The sequence below is a fragment of the Heterodontus francisci genome, chromosome 5 (genome assembly GCF_036365525.1).
Source record: "Heterodontus francisci isolate sHetFra1 chromosome 5, sHetFra1.hap1, whole genome shotgun sequence".
Taxonomy (NCBI): Eukaryota; Metazoa; Chordata; class Chondrichthyes; order Heterodontiformes; family Heterodontidae; genus Heterodontus; species Heterodontus francisci.
In genome coordinates, this window is record NC_090375.1 from 9,800,290 (window position 1) to 9,824,323 (window position 24,034).

General features: G+C 45.0%; 1 protein-coding gene across 3 annotated transcripts in view; it reads left to right on the plus strand.

Annotated features, from left to right (window-relative positions):
* Positions 1–24,034, plus strand: part of LOC137369728 (mucin-2-like) — a 138,588-nt gene that overhangs the window by 37,949 nt on the left and 76,605 nt on the right. For 2 of the 3 annotated variants that reach the window (XM_068031093.1, XM_068031095.1), the window contains exons 2-4: positions 393–469; positions 23,005–23,170; positions 23,283–23,336. In XM_068031093.1, the coding sequence (XP_067887194.1) occupies positions 23,026–23,170; positions 23,283–23,336 (199 nt within the window). In that variant the 5' untranslated portion in view covers positions 393–469; positions 23,005–23,025. The remainder of the gene's footprint in view (positions 1–392; positions 470–23,004; positions 23,171–23,282; positions 23,337–24,034) is intronic. The other variant, XM_068031096.1, reaches the window with a different exon arrangement.

Sequence of the window (24,034 nt, forward strand, 5' to 3'; positions counted from 1 at the left end):
CGCTAGTGCCCTTTAGGGAAGGGGTCACAGTCTCAGGATAAGTGATCGGCTATTTAGGACTGAGATGAGAAATTTCTTCACTCAGAGAGTTGTGAGTCTTTGGAATTCTCTCCGCCAGAGAGCTGTGGAAGCTCGGTCAGTGAGTATAATCAAGATAGAGGTCGATAGTTTTTTGGGTACTAAGCGAATTAGTGGATTTGGGGATAGGTCGGGAAGGTGGCATTGAGGTAGAAGATCAGCCCTGATCTTCTTGAATAGTGCAGCAGGCTCAAATAGCCAAATGGCCTACTCCAGCTCCCATGTTCCTAAAATGAAAAAAAAAGAGAAATTATGTGTGCAAGATTACAGTTGGAATCTGAAAAAAGACTAAATCTATATTCAAAATTTTCCAGGGCTCTTGAAAGTGTGGATCAAGGTGATATGATTCTTTCTGAAGAAAACTAAAGGGATATTTTTTGGATCTTGACAGGTAATGTAAATCTCTGGATCTGACTATACAGATGAATAGCACTTCTATGTTCACTTCAATGAACTCTTACAAAATTGGCCCAGTTTTATAAAAGAGTGATACTGTATTAAAATGATTGCTGACTGAGATATAAGAAGTAAATATAAGAAATTAGGATGAGTGACCCTAAATGATGGTGGCTGTAGTTTATTTTAGGCGCTTTCCGTCAACTATGTAATTCTAAAATTCTTTCTGTGCATTTAAGGCATGTAAAATATCTTTGTATATACACTGCAGAATTATAAGTTAGCATTGGTTAAAAACATTAGAACCAATGTAGCCTTTTATCCTGGCAATTTGCATACTTTTACAAATGCTATCATTTAAATTCAAAATCAAATCTGAGTGAAGACAATCCCCTAACAAAGGATTTGTAGTAAGTAAGCAAAAGTTTTTTCCCAATCCTCTTGCCCTACTTAACCTGATGAAAAGGTCATAGAGTCATTTATGGCACAAAAGGAGGCCATTCAGCTCATCAATCCATGCCGGCTCCCCGTGGAGCAATCAGGTCAGACTCACTACCCCGCTCGATCCCTGTAACTCTGCAAGTTTATCTCCTTCAAGTGTCCATCCTGTTTCCTTTTGAAGTTATTGATTGTTTCTGCTTCCACCGACTGCATAACAAAAAGTTCTTTCTCTTATTTCCTTGCATCTCTTGCCCAAAACCATCAATCTGTGTCTCCCAGTCCTTGTACCATCAGTTTAATGGGAACAGTTTTCCTTGTCTAACTTATCTAAGCCTGTCATAATCTTGTATACCTCTATCAAATCTCCCCTCAATCCCCTTTGCTCCAAGGAGAACAACCCCAGCTTTTCCAACCTAACCTTGTTCTAAAATCCTCCATCCCTGGAACCATTCTTGTAAATCTCCTCTGCACCCTCTCAAGGACCCTCAATATCCTTCTTAAAGTGTGGTGACCAGAACTTCTTAAAGTGTGGGGCCTAATCAGAGCTTATAAAGGTTCTGCATAACTTCCCTACTTTTGTACTCAGTGCCTCTATTAATGAAGCCCAAAATTCCATATGCTTTAATAACCACTCTCTCAATATGTCCTGCCACCTTCAGAGATTGATGCACATACACCCCCAGGTCCCTCTGTTCCTGCACACTCTTTAGAACTGCATCATTAAGTGTACACTGCTTCACCCTATTCCTTCTGCCAAAATGCATCACCTCACACTTGTCAATATTAAATTCCATCTCCCAATTACCTGCGCATTCTGTTAGCCTATCTATGTCATGTTGCAGGCAGTTCGTATCATCCTCACTGTTTTCCACACTTCTAAGTTTGGTATCATCGACAAATTTTGAGATTCTGCTCTGTATTCCAAAATCCAAGTCATTTATATATAGCAAAAGAAGCAGTGGTCCCAGCACTGACCCTTGGGGAACACCACTGTCTACCATTCTCCAGTCTGAAAAACAAACATTTACCGTGACTTGCTATTTTCTGTCCTTAAGCCAATTTTTTATCCAATTGGACACTGACCCTCCTATTCCGTGAGCCTTAATTTTGTTAACCAGCCTTTTATACGGTACTTTAACAAACACTGTCTTAAATTCCACATAGATAGCATCCACCACATTCCCTTCATCAACCTTCTCTGTTACATCATCAAAAAATTCAATTAAATTAGTCATGCATGATTTGCCTTTTACAAATCCATGTTGGCTATCCTTAATTCGCTGAAACCTCCCTAAGGTGCCTATTGATTTTTTTCCCTGATTATTGTTTCTAAAATCTTACTCATCACTGATGTTAAACTAACTTGCCTGCAGTTGTTCTTACATCCTTTCTTATGAATAAGGGTGTTACATTTGCCACTCTCCAATCCTCTGGCACCTCCCCATATCTAGGGAAGATTGGATGTTTTTGCCAAGCCCTTCCGCCATCTCCGACCCCACTTCCTTTGGCAACCTTGGATGCAAACCAGCTGCACCAGGTGAGTTACCTACTCTAAGCATAGCCAGCCTTTCTACTACCTTCTCACTCTCAATTTTTACCCTATCCATTGCTTCTATTCTGTCCGCTTCTACTGATATTTTGTCAGACTCCTCTTCCTTAGTAAACACGTATACAAAGTACTCATTATGTATTCTAGCTTTGCCTTGCACCTCGAAGCATATATCACCCTCTTTGTCCCTCATAGGCCCCATTCCACTTACTACCCGTTTACAGTATACATGTCAGTAGAAGATTTTTGGGTTCCCTTTCATGTTGACTGCCATTCTATTCTCATATTCACTCTTTGTCAGTCTTATTTTCCTCTTCACCGCTCCTCTCAACCTATTTATTTGGCCTGGTTCTCACTTGAATAATTCACTTGGTATGCAGCATATATCCTATTTTTTTGTTTCATCATATTCTCCATCTCCCTTGTCAACCAAGGATCCCTGTTTTTGGTTCCTTAACTTTTGCCTATGATATAATGCACCGAGCCTGTACCTAAAGCATCTCTTCCTTAAAAGTAACCCATTGTTCCATTGCAGTTTTTCCTGTCAGTCTTTGGTTCCATTTCATCCTGACTAGATCCCTTCTCATCGCATTGAAATTAGTCTTCTTCCAATCTAGATGTTCTACCATATATCGTTTCTTGCTTTTCTGCGTTACAAGTCTAAACCTTCTGATATGATGATCACTGTTAACCAAGCTCCCCCAGAGTCACTTGGTCCACTTAGCTCCTCATTTCCCAGCACCAGATCCAGCAATGCCTCCTTTCTATTTGGGCCGAGGACATACTGATTAAGGAAGTTCTCCTGAATACATTTCAGAATTCCTCCCCCTCCTTTCCCTTTAATCTAAAAGTAAAGTCCCCCAATATCACCACTCTGTGGTTGTTGCACATCTCTCTGATTTCCCTGCAGATTTGCTCCTTTATCCCTTTCTCTCACTATTTGGAGCCTTATAAGATACACTCCGTCGCGTGAACATACTTTTGTTTTGCTGCTCAATTCTAACCAAATGAATTCTGTCCTAACCCCCTCAAGGACATCCTCCCTTTCTAACCATGGTGGCTCCTGGGCAGACAGCTCCCTAGGGACTGTTCAACTCTATCCGTGGCCATTTGCTGCCATCCGTTGCTCTTTCCGCAACACAACGTCTTCCCTAATCAATATTGTGACCCCACATCCCTTTGTTCCTTCTCTATCTTATCTGAACGTTTTCTATCCTTGGCCCATCATGTCTGCGCCGAGCCACCCAGTCTAATCCCATTTTCCAGCATTTGGTCAGTAGCCCTGCAGGTTACAGCACTTCAGGTACACATCCAGGCACCTTTTAAATGAGATGAGGGTTTCTGCCTCAACTACCCTTTCAGGCAGTGAGTTCCAGACCCCCACCCTCTGGGTGAAAAAAGTTTTCCTCATCTCACCTTGAATCTTTCTACCAATCACTTTAAATCTGTGCCCCCTAGTCACTGATGTCTCTGCTAATGTAAATATGCCCTTCACATCCACTCTATCCAGGCCCCTCACAATTTTGAACATTTCAATCCGATCTCCCCTCTTCGCTGCCTCCGGAGAATACTTGGCATCAGGTGGCAGGACCGTATCTCCAACACAGAAGTCCTCGAGGCGGCCAACATCCCCAGCTTATATACACTACTGAGTCAGCGGCGCTTGAGATGGCTTGGCCATGTGAGCCGCATGGAAGATGGCAGGATCCCCAAAGACACATTATACAGCGAGCTCGCCACTGGTGTCAGACCCACCAGCCGTCCATGTCTCCGCTTTAAAGACTTCTGCAAACGCGACATGAAGTCCTGTGACATTGATCACAAGTCGTGGGAGTCAGTTGCCAGCGTTCGCCAGAGCTGGCGGACAGCCATAAAGACGGGGCTAAAGTGTGGCGAGTCGAAGAGACTTAGCAGTTGGCAGGAAAAAAGACAGAGGCGCAAGGAGAGAGCCAACTGTGTAACAGCCCCGACAAACAAATTTTTCTGCAGCACCTGTGGAAGAGTCTGTCACTCTAGAATTGGCCTTTATAGCCACTCCAGGTACTGCTCCACACACCACTGACCACCTCCAGGCACATACCCATTGTCTCTCGAGACAAGGAGGCCAAAGAAGAAGATGCAGTATAATGTGGATAAATGTGAGGTTATCCACTTTGGCAGATTATTATCTGAATGACTATAAACTGAGAGAGGAATATTCAGCGAGACCTGGGTGTTCTCGTACACCAGTCGCTGAAGGTAAGCATGCAGGTCCAACAGATAGTAAAAAAGGCAAATGGTATGTTGGCCTTCATAGCGAGAGGATTCGAGTATAGGAGCAGGGTTGTCTTGCTGCAATTGTACAGGGCCTCGGTGAGGCCACCCCTGGAATATTGTGTGCAGTTTTGGTCTCCTTATCTGAGGAAGGATGTTCTTGCTATAGAGGGAGTGCAGCAAAGGTTTACCAGACTGATTTCTGGGATGGCGGGACTGATGTACGAGGAGAGATTGAGTTGGTTAGGATTACATTCGCTGGAGTTCAGAAGAGTGAGGGGGGATCTCATAGAAACCTATAAAATTCTAACAGGACTTGACAGGGCAGATGCAGGAAGGATGTTCCTGATGGTGGAGAGTCCAGAACCAGGGGTCATAGTCTAAGAATACGGGGTAAACCTTTCAGGGCTGAGATGAGGAGAAATTTCTTCACCCAGAGAGTGGTGAAACTGTGGAATTCGCTACCACAGAAAGCAGTTGAGGCCAAAACATTGTATGTTTTCAAGAAGGAGTTAGATATAGATCTTGAGTCTAAAGGGATCAAAGGGTATGGGGCGAAAGTGGGAACAGGTTACTGAGTTGGATGAGCAGCCAAGATCATAATGAATGGCAGAACAGGCTCGAAGGGCTGAATGGCCTACTTCTGCTCCTATTTTCTGTGTTTCTATGTTTACTGCAGCCTTCAGTTATCCTCATTGCGATCTACCACATGGCCAATCTTTGTGTCGTCTGAAAACCTCTTGACCATGCCCCCTACATTTACATCCAAATTATTGATATAATACCACAAAAAGCAGGGGACCCAGTACTGTGCCCTGCGGAACGCCACTGGAAATAGCCCTCCAGTCGCAAAAACACCTGTCAACAATTACCCTTTGTTTCTTGCCACTGAGCCAATTTTGTATCCACCTTGCTACATTTCCCTGGATCCCATGGGTTTTTATTTTTCTAAACAGTCTGCCATGTGGGACTTTGTCCAAAGAACAGTACAGCAGAGGAACAGGCCATTCGGCACTCCAAGCCTGCGCCGATCTTGATGCCTGTCTAAACTAACACCTTCTGCACTTCGGGACCGTATCCCTCTATTCCCATCCTATTCATGTATTTGTCAAGATGCCTCTTAAACGTTGCTATCGTACCTGCTTCCACCACCTCCCCCGGCAGCAAGTTCCAGGCACTCATCACCTCTGTGTAAAGAACTTGCCTCGCACATCTCCTCTAAACTTTGCCCCTCGCACCTTAAACCTATGTCCCCTAGTAACTGACTCTTCCACCCTGGGAAAAAGCTTCTGACTATCCACTCTGTCCATGCCGCTCATAACTTTGTAAACCTCTATCATGTCGCCCCTCCACCTCTGTCATTCCAGTGAAAACAATCCGAGTTTTTCCAACCGCTCCTCATAGCTAATGCCCTCCAGACCAGGCAACATCCTGGTAAACCTCTTCTGTACCCTCTCCAAAGCCTCCACGGCCTTCTGGTAGTGTGCGACCAGAATTGCACGCAATATTCGAAGTGTGGCCTAACTAAAGTTCTGTACAGCTGCAGCATGACTTGCCAATTTTTATACTCTCTGCCCCGACCAATGAAGGCAAGCATGCCGTATGCCTTCGTGACTACCTTCTCCACCTGCGTTGCCACTTTCAGTGACCTGTGGACCTGTACGCCCAGATCTCTCTGCCTGTCAATACTCCTAATGGTTCTGCCATTTACTGTATACTTCCCACCTGCATTAGACCTTCCAAAATGCATTACCTCACATTTGTCCAGATTAAACTCCATCTGCCATTTCTCTGCCCAAGTCTCCAACTGATCTATATCCTGCTGTATCCTCTGACAATCCTCATCACTATCCGCAACTCCTCCAAACTTTGTGTCGTCCGCAAACATACTAATCAGACCAGCTACATTTTCCTCCAAATCATTTATATATACTACAAACAGCACTGATCCCAGCGGAACACCATTAGTCACATCCCTCCATTCAGAAAAGCACCCTTCCACTGCTACCCTCTGTCTTCTATGACTGAGCCAGTTCTGTATCCATCTTGCCAGCTCACCTCTGATCAAGTGGGACTTCACCTTTTGTACCAGTCTGCCATGAGGGACCTTGTCAAAGGCTTTACTGAAGTCCATATAGATAACATCCACTGCCCTTCCTTCATCAATCATCTTCGTCACTTCCTCTAAAAGCTCAAATCAAATTAGTGAGACACGACCTCCCCTTCACAAAACCATGCTGCCTCTCGTTAATAAGTTCGTTTGTTTCCAAATGGGAGTAAATCCTGTCCCGAAGAATGCTCTCTAATAATTTCCCTACCACTAACGTAAGGCTCACCGGCCTATAATTTCTTGGATTATCCTTTCTACCCTTCTTAAACAAAGGAACAACATTGGCTATTCTCCAGTCTTCTGGGACCTCACCTAGCCCATGAGGATGCAAAGATTTCTGTCAAGGCCCCAGCAATTTCTTCCCCTGCCTCCCTCAGTATTCTGGGGTAGATCCCATCAGGCCCTGGGGACTTATCTACCTTAATGCTTTGCAAGACACCCAACACCTCCTCCTTTTTGATAATGAGATGACTGAGACTATCTACACTCCCTTCCCTCGGCTCATCATCCACCAAGTCCTTCTATTTGGTGAATACTGCTGCAAAGTACTCATTTAGTACCTCGCCCATTTCCTCTGGCTCCACACATAGATTCCCTTCTCTGTCCTTGAGTCGGCCAACCCTTTCCCTAGTTACCCCTTGCTCTTTATATACGTATAAAAAGCCTTGGGATTTTCCTTAATCCTGTTTGCCAATGATTTTTCATGACCCCTTTTAGCCCTCCTTTCTCCTTGCTTAAGTTCCTTCCGACTGTCTTTATATTCCTCAAGGGAGTCGTCTGTTCCTAGCCTTCTAGCCCTTGCTAAAATCCACGTAGACTACATCAACTGCACTGCCCTCATCAATCTTCCTTGTTACGTCTTCAAAAAATTTGATCGAGCTGGTCAAACAAGATCTTCCCTTAACAAATCCATGCTGACTATCTTGATTAATCTGTGCCCTTCTAAGTGACAATTTATCCTGTCCCTTAGAATTGATTCCAATAATTTGCCCACTAGTGAGGTTAGACTGACTGGCCTGTAATTATTCAGTCTAGCCCTCACTCCCTTTTTTAACAGAGGTACAATGTTTGCAGTTCTCCAATCCTCTGCCACCACACCTGTATCCAGTGAGGACTGGAAAGTGATGGTCAGACCTTCCGCTATTTCCTCTCTTGCTTCTTTTAACAGCCTGGTGTACATTTCATCTGGCTGTGGTGATTTATTACCTTTCAAGGATGCTAATCCCATTAATACTTCCTTTCTCCTTATGTTTATCATATCCAATACTTCACACCCCTCTTCCTTAACTGCAATATCTGCATTGCACGCACCCCCCCTTGACTTTTGTGAAGACAGACGCAAAATATTCATTAAGAACTATACCAATATCTTCCTCCCCTATACGTAGGTTACATTTTTGGTCTTTTATGGGCCCTTCTCTTACCTTAGCTATCCTCTTACTCTTAATGTATTGATCAAACATCTTTGTGTTCACCTTGATTTTGCTTGCCATTATTCTTTCACGCCCTGGCTTAATTTTCCGAATTTCCTTTTTGATTTCACCCATCCACTTTCTATATTTCTCTCAGCTTTCTGTAGTATTGAGTTCTCGGTGTGGGACTTAAGCTTTCCTTTTCTGCCTTATCTTACCCTGTGGACTCCTTGACATCCATGGGGTTCTAGATTCTCACCCTCTTTCTTTTTGGGAACATGTTTACTCTGAACGTCTTGAATTTCCCCTTTGAATGCCTCCCACTGTTCTGACACTGATTTACCTTCAAGTAACTGTTTCCAGTCCTTCTTCTTTCTTTGGCCTCCTTGTCTCGAGAGACAATGGGTAAGCGCCTGGAGGTGGTCAGTGGTTTGTGAAGCAGCGCCTGGAGTGGCTATAAAGGCCAATTCTAGAGTGACAGACTCTTCCACAGGTGCTGCAGATAAAATTGGTTGTTGGAGTTGTTACACAGTTGGCTCTCTCCTTGCGCTTCTGTCTTTTTTCCTGCCAACTGCTCAGTCTCTTCGACTCGCCACGCTTTAGCCCCGCCTTTATGGTTGCCCGCCAGCTCTGGCGATCGCTGGCAACAGACTCCCACGACTTGTGATCAATGTCACAGGACTTCATGTCGCGTTTGCAGATGTCTTTAAAGCGGAGACATGGACGGCTGGGGGGTCTGGTACCAGTGACGAGTTCGCTGTACAATGTGTCCTTGGGGATCCTGCCATCTTCCATGCGGCTCACATGGCCAAGCCATCTCAGGTGCCGCTGGCTTAGTAGGGTGTATATGCTGGGGATGTTGGCCGCTTCGAGGACTTCTGTGTTGGAGATACGGTCCTGCCACCTGATGCCAAGGATTCTCCGGAGGCAACGTAGATGGAATGAATTGAGACGTCGCTCTTGGCTGACGTACGTTGTCCAGGCCTCGCTGCCATAGAGTAAGGTACTGAGGACACAGGCTTGATACACTTGGACTTTTGTGTTCTGTGTCAGTGCGCCATTTTCCCACACTCTCTTGGCCAGTTTGAACATAGCAGAGGAAGCCTTTCCCATACGCTTGTTTAATTCTGCATCGAGAGGCAGGTTACTGGTGATAGTTGAGCCTAGGTAGGTGAACTCTTGAACCACTTCCAGAGTGTGGTCGCCGATATTAATGGATGGGGCATTTCTGACGTCCTGTCCCATGATGTTCATTTTCTTGAGGCTGATTGTTAGGCCAAATTCATTGCAGGCAGCTGCAAACCTGTCGATGAGTCTCTGCAGACACTCTTCAGTGTGAGATGTTAATGCAGCATCGTCAGCAAAGAGGAGTTCCCTGATGAGGACTTTCCGTACTTTGGTCTTCGCTTTTAGACGGGCAAGGTTGAACAACCTGCCACCTGATCTTGTGTGGAGGAAAATTCCTTCTTCTGAAGACTTGAATGCATGTGAGAGCAGCAGGGAGAAGAAGATCCCAAACAGTGTAGGTGTGAGAACACAGCCCTGTTTCTCGCCACTCAGGATTGGAAAGGGGTCTGATGAGTTGCCGCTATGCTGAATTGTGCCTTTCATATTGTCATGGAATGAGGTGATGATACTTAGTAGCTTTGGTGGGCATCCAATCTTTTCTGGTAGTCTGAAGGGACCACGTCTGCTGACGAGGTCAAAGGCTTTGGTGAGATCAATGAAAGCAATGTAGAGGGGCATATGTTGTTCACGGCATTTCTCCTGTAGCTGGCGAAGGGAGAACAGCATGTCAATGGTGTATCTCTTTGCTTGAAAGCCACACTCTGCCTCAGGATAGACACGCTCAGCCAGCTTCTGGAGCCTGTTTAAGGCAACACGAGCGAAGACTTTCCCCACTATGCTGTGCAGGGAGATTCCACGGTAGTTGTTGCAGTCACCGCGGTCACCCTTGTTCTTATAGAGGGTGATGATATTGGCATCGCGCATGTCCTGTGGTACTGCACCCTCGTCCCAGCAAAGGCAAAGCAGTTCGTGCAGTGCTGAAAGTATAGCAGACTTGGCACTCTTGATGATTTCAGGGGTAATGCCGTCCTTCCCAGGGGCTTTTCCGCTGGCTAGAGAATCAATGGCATCACTGAGTTCCGATTTTGTTGGCTGTACGTCCAGCTCATCCATGACTGGCAGAGACTGGGCTGCATTGAGGGTGGTCTCAGTGACAACATTCTCCCTGGAGTACAGTTCTAGGTAATGTTCCACCCTCCAGTCCATTTGCTTGTGTTGGTCAGTGATTGTGTCCCCTGATTTAGATTTGAGGGAGGCAATCTTCTTGATGGTTGGCTCAATCACACCTTAGCTTAGTAAAATTGGCCTTTTCCCAATTGAGAACTCTAACTCCTGTTCTTTCCTTGTCCTTTTCCATAATTATGTTAAAACTGACTGAATTATGATCACCACCACCAAAATGCTCTCCCACTGCCACTTTTTCCAGCTGCCCATCTTCATTTTCGAAAACTCAGTGAGACTGCGCCCTCTTTTGTTGGACGTGCTATATACTGACCAAAAAGGTTCTCCTGAATGCACCTCAAGAATTCTGCTCCCTCAATTCCTTTCACACTAAACCATCCCAGTTAATATTGGGGTAATTAAAATCCCCTACTATTACTGACCTATTGTTTTTGCAATTCTCAGAGATTTGCCTACGTATCTGCTCTTCTATCTCCCTCTGACTGCTTGGGAGTCTGTAGTACATTCCCAGCAGTGTGATTGCCCTTTTTTATTCTTTATGGTCTCATTTGATGAACCTTCCAACATATCATCCCTCCTCACAGCTGTAATTGTTTCTTTGACCAAGATTGCCTCTTCCCTTCCTTTCTTGTCCCCTCCCTATTGCGTCTAAAAACCCTGTAACCAGGAATGTTGAGTAGCCATTTCTGTCCCTCTTTCAGCCATGTTTCTGTAATAGCTATGATATCATACTGCCACAGGTCTATCTGTGCCCTCAGCTCATCTGCTTTATTTGCTATACTCCTTGCATTGAAGTGGATACTCTTGAGCACTGCCAAACTCTTTTTCTTTTCTAACCTTTGTTTCCCCTGCCTTCCAGACTCATCCATTAATTTTCTGCCTTCCATTTCAATTTCTGATTTAGCCCCAACTGAGTCTACCCTCAGGTCCCCATCCTCCTGCCATACTAGTTTAAATCCTGCCCAACAACACTAGCAAAGTGTCTTGCCAGGAACTCATTCCCGGCTCTGTTCAGGTGCACTCTCTGCGGCCTGTACAGGTCCCATCTCCCCCAAAGCCGGTCCCAATGTCCCAGGAATCTAAAGCACTCCCTTCTGCACCAACTTTCCAGCCACGCATTCATCTGTCTTATTCTTCTATTCCAGTACTCACTTGCGCGTGGCACTGGGAGTAATCTGAAGGTTACTACTTTTGAGTTCCTACTTGCTATTTCTTACCTAGCTCAATAAACTCTTTCTACAGGACGACATCCCTCTTTCTGCCTATGTCGTTGGTACCAACATGGACCTCGACTGCTAGCTGTCCACCCTCTCCACTCAGGATGCTCTGCAGCCACTCGGTGACATCCTTGATGATGGGACCAGGGAGGCAACACACCATCCTGGATTCACGTCTGCAGCCACAGAAACGCCTGTCTGTTCCCTGACTATTGAATCTCCTATCACTATGGCTCTTCCAGTCTTCCTTGTGCCCCCCCCTGCAGCTGAGCCATCTATGGTGCCATGGCCTTGGCTCTGGCTGCACTCGCCAGATAAACCAACACCTTCCTCAATATTTAGAATTGAATACCTGTTGGAGAGTGAGACGCAGTCAGGTGTCTCCTGCACTGCCACTTGTTTCTTTTTACATGTCTGGCAGTCACCTATTCCCACTCTGCCTGCATACTCTTAAGCTGCGGGGTGACCACATCTATAAACGCGCTGTCCACGAAGCTCTCATCCTCGCGGATGCACATCAGTGATGCCAGCTGCTTCTCAAGTGCCGAAAACCAGAGCTCAAGCTGCAGCAACTGACGACACGTCCTGCACATCTGGTCATCCAGGACCCGAAAAGCATCCTGGAGTTGCCACATAGCACAGGATATCAATTAATAGGCTTGTTACTGCTAATAAACCTTTACCAATACTAATAAACCTTACTACTATTAATAAACCTTATTAATACTGATAAACCTTATTGATATGTAATAAACCTATTGGTCGTAATTAACCTTACAATTAAAAAGCTAAGACACACCAGTTTATTTCTTAGTTAGATAACCAGGAAATACTCACCAGCCAATCACCTACCTGCTTCTCTTTAATGTCACACCTCAATTTTTCTTTCTGAATGCCGGCAGACAGGCAGCAGCAGCAGCTAGCCCCACTCTGCTCCCACTGTTTCTCGGTTAACTCTCTCTCTCCTGCGCTCTTTATGCTCTGCTCTGCTCTCACTGTTTCCTGGTAAACTCTCTCTCTCCTGGGCTCTTTATGCCCTGCTCTGCGCTCGCTGTTTCCCGTGAACGCTGTCTCTCCTCGGCTCTTTATGCCCCTCTCTGCTCTCGCTGTTTCTTGCTCTCTGAATTAATTCTCGCTCTTTTCTTGCTCTCTCCCGGGCTCTTTATGCCCTACTCTGCTCCCGCTGTTTCCCGGTGGACTCTCTCTCTCCTGGGCTCTTTATGCCCCGGTCTGCTGTCGCTGTTTTCAGCTCTCTGAGTGAACTCTCTTTCTGTTCCTCTCTCCCTCGCTCTCTCTGAGGCTATTTATGCCCTGCTCTGCTCTCACTGTTTCCTGCTCTCCGAGTGAACTCTCTCCCTCTCCCTCTCTTGTTCACTGTCTCTCGGGCTCTTTATGCCCCGCTCTGCTCTAGCTGATTCCCGCTCTCTGAGTGAACTCTCACTTTCTCTTTCTTTGTCTCTGTATGGCTATTAGATCAAATCTAGCCATGTCCCCGACCTCACCTTAGTCACTAATGTACTATTACTTTTATTGATATGATAAATGATGCATGAGTATTTTATGTCTCCATATCGAAGGAAGGATATAGTTGTCATGGAGGCAGTACAGCGAAGGTTTGCCAGATTGGTTACTGGGATGAGAGTGTTGTCCTATGATGAGAGGCTGAGTAAATTGGTACTGGACTCTCTGGAGTTTAGGAGAATGAGAGGTGATCTCATTGAAACACTCAAGATTCTTAAGGGGCTTGACAGGGTAGACAGTGAGAGGTTCTTTTCCCTAACAGGGGAATCTAGAACATGGGGGCACAGTTTCAGAGTAAAGGGCCAATCATTTCGGACTGAGAGGAGGAGAATTTTCTTCAGTCAAAGGGTTATGAATCTTTGGAATTCTCTACTCCAGAGGGTTGTGGATGCTCCATCAAATATATTTAAGGCTGGGATAGACAGATTTTTGCTCACTCAGGGAATCAGGGGATATGGGGAGCGGGCACAAAAATGGAACTGAGGCAGCAGTTCAGCTATGATCTTATTGAAGGGCAGAGCAGGCTTGAAAGGCTGTATGGTTTACTCCTCTTATTTCTTATGTTCCTATGGCATCTACCCAACAATGAGAAAAATCGCCCGGATATGTCCTGTCTATAAAAAGCAGGATAAATCTAATCCAGCCAATTACCACATCAATCTACTGTCAATCCTCAGCAAAGTGATGAAAGGTATCATTGAAAGTGCTATCAAGCAGCATTTATTCAGCAATAACCTTCTCATCAATGCTCAGTTTGAGTTCTGCCAGGACCACCCTGCTTCAGACCTCTTTCTAGCCTTGGTCCAAATATGGACAAAAGAGCTGAATTCCAGAGGTGAGGTGCGAGTGACTGCCCTTGATATCAAGGCAGCATGACCGAGTATGGCATCAAGAAGCCCGAACAAAACTGAAGTCAATGGGGATCAGGGGGAAAACTCTACACTGGTTGGAATCATACCTAGCACAAATGAAGATGCTTGTGGTTGTTGGAGGCCAGTCATCTCAGCCCCAGGACATCGCTGCAAAGAGTTCCTCAGGGCAGTGTCCTAGGCCCAACTATCTTCAGCTACTTCATGAACAACCTTCCCTCCATCATAAGGTCAGAATTTGGGTTGCTAGCTGATGATTGAACAGTATTCAGTACCATTTGTAACTCCTCAGATACTGAAGCAGCCCATGTCCATATGCAGCAAGATGTGGACAACATTCAGGCTTGGGTTGAAGTAACATTCACGCCACATAAGTGCCAGACAGTGACCATCTCCCAACAAGAGAGAATCTAACTATTTCCCCTTGATGTTCAACAGCAATACCATCACTGAATCACCTGCCTTCAACATCCTGGGAGTTTCCATTGACCAGAAACTTAATTGGAGCAGCCAGAAAAATACTGTGGCTACAAGAGCTGGTTAGAGGCTGGGAATTCTGTAATGAGTAACTCACCTCCTGACTCCCCATAATCTGTTCACCATCTACAAGGCACAAGTCAGGAGTGTGATGGAATACTCTCCACTTGCCTGGATGAATGCAGCTCCAACAACACTCAATAAACTTGTCATCATCCTGGACAAAGCAGCTCGCTTGACTGCCATCCACCACTTTAAACATTCACTCCCTTTACCACCAAAGCACAGTGGCAGCAGTGTCTACAAGATGCACTGCAGCAACTCACCAAGCCTCCATCGATAGCACCTTCTAAATCTGCAACCTCTATTACCTAGAAGGACAAGGGCAGCAGACGCATGGGAACACCACCATCTGCAAGTTCCCCTCCAAGCCACATAGCAACCTGACTTGGAACTATATTGCCATTCCTTCACTGGATCAAAATCCTGGAACCTCCTCCCCAACAGCACAGTGGGTGTACCACACCACATGGACTGCAGCGGTTTTAGAAGGTGGATCAACACCACCTTCTCAAGGGTAATTAGGGATGGAAAATAAATGCTGGCCTTGCCACTGATGCTCACGTCCCATGAATGAATAAAAAAGGTGCCATGCTTTCGAATATCAGTGTTATCCCACTTATCAACCCTGAACTCTGCTGAAAACAATGTACTGAGTTTTAAAGCTCACAACTTATCCATCAAAGAACAAAGACCAGTACAGCACAGGAACAGGCCATTCAGCCCTCCAAGCCTGCGCCGATCTTGATGCCTGCCTAAACTAACACCTTCTGCACTTCCAGGGCCCGTATCCCTCTATTCCCTTCCTATTCATATATTTGTCAAGATGTCTCTTAAACGTGGCTATCATATCTGCTTCCACCACCTCCTCTGGCAGCAAGTTCCAGGCACTCACCACCCTCTGTGTAAAAAACTTGCCTCGCACATCCCCTCTAAACTTTGCCCCTCGCACCTTAAACCTATGTCCCCTAGTAACTGACTCTTACACCCTGGGAAAAAGCTTCTGACTATCCACTCTGTCCATGCTGCTCATAACTTTGTAAACCTCTATCATGTCGCCCCTCCACCTCCGTCGGTCCAGTGAAAACAATCCGAGTTTTTCCAACCTCTCCTCATAGCTAATGCCCTCCAGACCAGGCAACATCCTGGTAAACCTCTTCTGTACCCTCTCCAAAGCCTCCACGTCCTTCTGGTAGTGTGGCAACCAGAATTGCACGCAATATTCTAAGTGTGGCCTAACTAAGGTTCTGTACAGCTGCAACATAACTTGCCAATTTTTATACTCTATGCCCCGACCAATGAAGGCAAGCATATGCCTTATGCCTTCTTGACTACCTTATCCACCTGCGTTGCCACTTTCAGTGACCTGTGGACCTGTACGCCCAGATCTCTCTGCCTGTCAATACTCCGAAGGGTTCTGCCATTTACTGTATACCTCCCACCTGCATTAGATCTTCCAAAATGCATTACCTCACATTTGTCCGGATTAAACTCCATCTGCCATTTCTCCGCCCAAGTCTCCAACCGATCTATATCCTGCTGTATCCTCTGACAATCCTCATCACTATCCGCAACTCCACCAACCTTTGTGTCGTCCGCATACTTACTAATCAGACCAGCTACATTTTCCTCCAAATCATTTATATATACTACAAAGAGCAAAGGTCCCAGCACTGATCCCTGCGGAACACCACTAGTCACATCCCTCCATTCAGAAAAACACCCATCCACTGTTACCCTCTGTCTTCTGTGACTGAGCCAGTTCTGTATCCATCTTGCCAGCTCACCTCTGATCCCGTGTGACTTCACCTTTTGCGCCGTCTGCCATGCGGGACCTTGTCAAAGGCTTTACTAAAATCCATATAGACAACATCCACCGCCCTTCCCTCATCAATCATCTTTGTCACTTCCTCTAAAAACTCAATCAAATTAGTAAGACACGACCTCCCCTTCACAAAACCATGCTGTCTCTCGCTAATAAGTTTGTTTGTTTCCAAATGGGAGTAAATCCTGTCCCGAAGAATCCTCTCTAATAGTTTCCCTACCACTGATGTAAGGCTCACCGGCCTATAATTTCCTGGATTATCCTTACCACCCTTCTTAAACAAAGGAACAACATTGGCTATTCTCCAGTCCTCTGGGACCTCACCTGTAGCCAATGAGGATGCAGAGATTTTTGTCAAGGCCCCAGCAATTTCTTCCCTTGCCTCCCTCAGTATTCTAGGGTAGATCCCATCAGGCCCTGGGGACTTATCTACCTTAATGCTTTGCAAGACACCCAACACCTCCTCCTTTTTGATAATGAGATGACTGAGACTATCTACACTCCCCTCCCTCGGCCCCTCCCAAGTCCTTCTCCTTGGTGAATACAGATGCAAAGTACTCATTTAGCACCTCACCCATTTCTTCTTCTGGTTCCACGCATAGGTTCCCTTCTCTGTCCTTGAGTGGGCCAACCCTTTCCCTGATTGCCCTCTTGCTCTTTATATATGTATAAAAAGCCTTGGGATTTTCCTTAATCCTGTTTGTCAATGACTTTTCATGACCCCTTTTAGCCCTCCTAACTCCTTGCTTAAGTTCCTTCCTACTGTCTTTATATTCCTCAGTGTCAGCTGTGGCTCAGTTGGTAGCATTCTCGCCCCTGAGTCTTAAGGTTTTGGGTTTAAATTCCACTTCAGGGCTAAAGCACAAAACTTAAGGCTGGCAGTTGGTGCTGTCTTTCAGATGAGATGTTAAACTGAGGCTCCATCTGCCTGCTTGGGTGGATGTAAAAGATTCTGTGGTACTATTTTGCATAAAAGTTGGGGGTTGTTGTGGTCTGATGTTCTGGCCAATACTTATCCCTGAATCAAACGCATTGAAACAGATTAACTGGTCATTATCGTATTGCTGGAAGGTTGCTGTGTGCAAATTGGCTGCTGAGTACTTGCATTTGCAGCAGTGACTACACTTCAAAAAGTACTTCATTGGCTGTAAAGCTCTTTGAGACATCCAGTAGTTATAAAAGGTGCCATATAAATGTGAGTTTTTCTTTTATTTTTTTCACCAAGACCACTTCTACCTTTATAATGTTACCTGCATCTGCCCCTACCTCAGCTCCTCTGCTGAAATCTTTGCGTTTTTGACAACTGGATTTCACCACTCTGAAGCTCTCCTTTTTTATTTATTCATTCATGGGATGTGGGTGTCGCTGGCCAGGCCAGCATTTATTGTCCATCCCTAATTGCCTTTGAGAAGGTTGTGGTGAGCTGCCTTCTTGAACTGCTGCAGTCCATGTCGGGTAGGTATACCCACAGTGCTGTTAGGAAGGGAGTTCCAGGATTTTGACCCAGCAACAGTGAAGGAACGGCGATATAGTTCCAAGTCAGGATGGTGTGTGACTTGGAGGGAAACTTGCAGATGGTGGTGTTCCCATGCATTTGCTGCCCTTGTCCTTCTAGTTGGTAGAGGCCATGAGATTGGAAGGTGCTGTCTAAGGAGCGTTGCTGCAGTGCATCTTGTAGATGGTACACACTGCTGCCACTGTGCGTCGGTGGTGGAGGGAGTGAATGTTTGTCGAAGCGGCTGCTTTGTCCTGGATGGTGTCGAGCTTCTTGAGTGTTGTTGGAGCTGCACCCATCCAGGCAAGTGGAGAGCATTCCATCACACTCCTGACTTGTGCCTTGTAGATGGTGGACAGACTTTGGGGAGTCAGGAGGTAAGTTACTCGCCTCAGGATTCCTAGCCTCTGACCTGCTCTTGTAGCCATGGTATTTATATAGCTTTCCAGTTCAGTTTCTGGTCAGTGGTAGTCCCTCGGATGTTGATAGTGGGGGATTCAGTGATGGTAATACCATTGAATGTCAAGGGGAGATGGTTAGATTCTCTCTTGTTGGAGATGATCATTGCCTGGCACTTGTTTGGCGCGAATGTTACTTGCCACTTATCAGCCCAAGCCTGGATATTGTCCAAGTTTTGCTGCATTTCTACATGGACTGCTTCAGTATCTGAGGAGTCACGAATGGTGCTGAACATTGTGCAATCATCAGCAAACATCCCTACTTCTGACCTTATGATTGAAGGAAGGTCATTGATGAAGCAGCTGAAGATAGCAGGGCCTAGGACACTACCCTGAGGAACTCCTGCTGTGATGTCCTGGAGCTCAGATGATTGACCTCCAACAACCACAACCATCTTCCTTTGTGCTAGGTATGACTCCAACCAGCGGAGGGTTTCCCCCCGGTTCCCATTGACCAGTTTTTCTAGGGCTCTTTGATGCCATACTTGGTCAAATGCTGCCTTGATGTCAAGGGCAGTCACTCTCACCTCATCTCGTGAGTTCAGCTCTTTTGTCCATGTTTGAACCAAGGCTGTAATGAGGTCAGGAGCTGAGTGGCCCTGGCGGAACCCAAACTGAGCGTCACTGAGCAGGTTATTGCTAAGCAAGTGCCGCTTGATGGCACTGTTGATGACACCCTCCATCACTTTACTGATGATTGAGAGTAGACTGATGGGGCGGTAATTGGCCGGGTTGGACTTGTCTTCCTTTTTGTGTACAGGACATACCTGGGCAATTTTCCACATTGCAAGGCAGATGCCAGTGTTATAGCTGTACTGGAACAGCTTGGCTAGGGGCACGGCAAGTTCTGGAGCACAGGTCTTCAGTACTATTGCCGGAATATTGCTGCCATTCCATTCTCCAACCATCATAACTTCACCTTGTCCAAACTATTCGTTAGGGGCATGTGGGCTGGAGCGTTTCAGCTATGAAGAGAGACTGAAAAGGCTAGGGTTGTTTTCCTTAGAGCAGAGAAGGATGAGGGGGGACACGATTGAGGTATACAAAATTATGAGGGGCATTGATAGGTTAGATAGGAAGAAACTTTTTCCCTTAGCAGAGGGGTCAATAACCAGGAGCCATAGATTTAAGGTAAGGGGCAGAAGGTTTAGACAGGATTTGAGGAAAACATTTTCATCCAGAGGGTGGTTGGAATCTGGAACGCACTGCCTGAAGAGTTGGTAGAGGCAGGAACCCTCACAACATTTAATAAGTATTTAGATGAGCACTTGAAGCGCCATAGCGTACAAGGCTACGGGCCAAGTGCTGGAAAATGGGATTAGAATAGTTAGGTGTCATAGAGTTGTACAGCATAGAAACAGGCCCTTCGGCCCACCGAGTCCATGCTGACCGTATTGCCTTTCTATACTAATCCCACCTGCCTGCATTAATTCCATATCCCTCTATGCCTTGCTCATTCAAGTACCTGTCCAGATGCCTCTTAAATGTTGTTACTGTTCCTGCCTGCACCACCTCCTTTGGCAGCTCAGTCCAGATATCCACTATTCTCTGTGTGAAACATTTACCCCTTTGATCCCCTTTAAACCTCCTCCCTCTCACCTTAAATCTATGCCCTCTAGTTTTAGTCACCCCTACCATGGGAAACAGACTCTGGCTATCTACCCTATCTATGCCTCTCATAATTTTATATACCTCTATCATGTCCGCTCTCAGCCTCCTTCGCTCCAGGGAAAACAGACCCAGCCTATTCAATCTCTCGTCATAACTCAAGCCCTCCAAACCAGGCAACATCCTTGTGAATCCTTTCTGAACCCTCTCCAGCTTAATCACATCTTATTGTAGTGCGGCGGCCAGAACTGCACACAGTAATCCAAGTGCGGCCTAACCAAAGAACAAAGAACAGTACAGCACAGGAACAGGCCCTTCGGCTCTCCAAGCCTGCACCGATCTTGATGCCTGCCTAAACTAAAACCTTCTGCACCTCCGAGGCCCATATCCCTCTATTCCCTTCCTATCCAGGTTTATCCCTGCTGCCCTTCTTAAATAAAGGCACAACATTAGCTATCCTCCAGTCTTCCGCTACCTCACCCGTGGCTAACGATGATACAAAAATCTCTGCCAGGGCCCCAGCAATCTCCTCCCTTGCTTCCCATAGCATCCTAGGATACACCTGGTCAGGCCCTGAGAATTTATCCACCTTAATGTGTTTCAAAACCTCCAACACCTCCTCCTTTGTAATGTTGAAATGCTCCAGGATATCGCTGTTCCTTCCCTTGAACTCACTAGCTTCCATGACCTTCTCCACGGTAAATACAGACGAGAAGTATTCATTTAAGACCTCGTCCATTTCCCGTGGCTCCACACATAGATTACCACACTGATCCTTAAGGGGACCTACTCTCTCCCTAGCTACACTTTTCCTCTTAATATACTTATAGAATCTTTTAGGTTTCTCCTTTATCTTATCTGCCAGGGAAATTTCATGACCCCTTTTCACCCTCCTAATTTCCTTCTTAAGTGTACTCCTACATCCCCTATACTCCTCAAGGGACTCGCTTGATCCCAGCTGCCTATACCTGACATATGCCTCCTTCTTTGTCCTGACCAGACCCTCAATATCCCTCATCAACCAAGGTTCCCTAAACATGCCAGCCTTGCCCTTCCATCTAACAGGAACATGCCAACCCTGAACTCTTCCTATCTCACTTTTAAAAGCCTCCCACTTGCCAGACGTCCCTTTACCTGTAAACAGCCTGTCCCGTTAAACTAAAAGCAAAATACTGTGGATGCTGGAAATGTGGAATAAAAACAAGAAATGCTGGAAACACTCAGTTGGTCTGGCAGCATTGTGGAGAGAGAAGCAAAGTTAACATTTCAGGTCAGTGACCCTTCTTCAGAACTGGCAAATATTAGAAATGTAAAAGGTTATAAGCAAGTAAATTGGGGGTGGGGGAAGAGATAACAAAGAAGAAGGTGAAGATAGGACAAGGTCACAGAATAGCTGACCAGAAGGTCATGGAGCAAAGATATGTTAATGGTGTGTTGAAAGACAAAGCATTAATACAGAAAGGGTGTTAACGGACTGAAAATTGAACAGCCGCAAGTACAAACATGAAAACAACAGTGGGTAAGCAAACTGAACAAACTAAGATGAAATAAAATAAACACAAAAAAATATATTAAAAAAAGGAAAAAGAAAAATAATAACTAAAAATAAAAGTAAAATGGGGGGCCTGTCATTTTACTTTTATTTTTCGTTATTTTTTTCTTTTTCCTTTTTAAATTTTTTTTTGTGTTTTATTTTATTTCATCTTAGTTTGTTGATTTTGGTTTGATTGTTAAAGTAAAAGTTATAAAAGTAAAACCTTGACCCTTTTTTTTTTGGGGGGCTGTTTGGTAAATTCGGTTCTTTTGGTTTGTTGATCTCCACATGGATCATAACAGCCTCTAAACACAAAGAAGGAATGGATGAGAGTTACTGCAGCAGATGAGCTGAGACGGGGACAAAGTCAGATGATGTTATAGAGGTGGAATAGGTGGTGTTAGATGGCACAGATATGTCACTGAAGCTCATCTCACAGTCAGACGTGACACCAAGGTTGCGAGCTGTCTGGCTCAGCCTCAGGCAGTTGCCAAGGATAGGGCTGGAGTTGGGAGCTAGGGAACAAAGTTTGTTGCGGAGACCAGAGACAATGGCTTTAGTCTTCCCAATATTCAAAAGGAGTACATTTCTGCTAATCCAGTATTGGATGTTGAACAAGCAGTCTGATAACTTAGTACTAGTGGTGGGGTTAGAGAAGTGGTGGTGAGGTAGAACTGGGTGTTGGCAGCATACATGTGAAAACTCATGCTTGTTTTTGGATGATATCACCGCGGGGCAACTTGTACATGAGAAATAGGAGGGGACTAAGGATAGATCCTTGGAGGACAGCAGAAGTAATGATGCGGGAGTGGGAAGAGAAGCCATTGCAGGTGATTCTCTGGCTATTCATTGCCTTTCATTATTACTAGAATATGGTTCAAAATGTCATGTCTTTTATGGTATAATTTAATACGGTAATTAGTTAAATTTAGGAGGTTGATATAGCACTGACTTCTGTGTTGGAAAACTTTGGCAAAGAACTTTGGGTGTCTGCATTGGCAACATAGGTACATATAAATTCACCAGCAAGAACCCTGAGCCTCATCAAATAACTGTCTCAGGTTTCTGTAGCCTAACCAGTGAATGTAATGGGGTTACTATCTGCTCCTGTTAATTTAAAGTTGCTGAGTTTTTTTAGCCTAAACTCTAACTTTGCTCTAAAATTTGTGGTGCTTAATTCAGGCTTTTGCATTGTTCTGCTGCACATATCGTGGACTAGCATAGATATTCTTTTGGGGAGAGTAGGAAGATCTCAGCTACCCTGTTGTACCTTAGTTTCTTATGTGTTTATTGTCTTGTAGAGACATCAGTACTACAATACCTCTAGAATGTACTTTATTTTTTGTACTGAGGAAAGGGTTTCACTTATGGATTCAGCACAGTCAGGTTAATCTTTCAAAATAGATTATTTTTACTTGCATTGTAATCATTTTTTTCTCTGTCTGATTCAGATATACCAGGAATTTACCAAGATGCCTTCACACAGTAAACTTATAGTGCCTGAAGGTTTGAAATCTCTGCTAGAGGCATTAGGCAGAGCTGTTGTGCAAGACCAGCCTGATAATATCCACCAGTTTGCCTCATCATATTTCACAGAGTTGCTGCAATTTCGAGATGGTTTGTGCTCTGCCTACATTTATTTTTGTTGAACAAATATAATTGAGTCTCATTTTTTGTATAGACCAATTAAAATACAGATCAGCTTATTATGTTTCCATCTGTTATATAGGAAATCCAGCTCTTGATGTATGTGACCTAGTGAAAATGTTCCATTTAAGCAGAGGTAAGAACAACCAAATAATTTACTGAATGGGGAATATTCTGATTATTTTTTTCTCGCTGCATTGATTAACACTTATACATTGAGAGTGCGCTTTAGTATTGTTTTCCTCCATTTAAATAGTAAACACAGGTGGTCTGGAATATGGATTTGTAGTGTCATGCAGACCCCCCACGTGCCAAAAATGTGACATATTAATTTTATCATATGAATATTGATTTTAAACTGTTTCTGGAGTGAGGAAATGACTTGTTAAACAGATCAGCCGTGGCTGGAAAAAACATTTGCATACTAACAGACAGTAGTCTGTTGGAGTACTTGGAGGGACAAAGGGGCTAAGCCGTGCTCCAATTTAGCCCACAATGAACTATGTGCACCAGGAATTGTGTGTAAGAAGAGACATTCCAGGGTTGGCTAAGACAAGAGAATCCACAAACAGGCGTGGTCAGACCAGCTAGTCACATGACTAACCTGCTTGGCAGCCTGGGTTTTTCTGAATTGTAGAAAGAGTTTTGAACTCAGAATGACTGTTTGTTCCTGAAGTGAAAAGACCTCGCCTGTCTGCTCCCATCTCTTTCTCACAAGCCTCTGGACCCACTGAGGACACATGAACTTCAAGAGAGAAAAGTCTCCTTCCTCGAACAAGGTTTAAGAAGAATACTGGGCCCCAACGAAAAGCAAGACCTACCTTCAATCAAGGA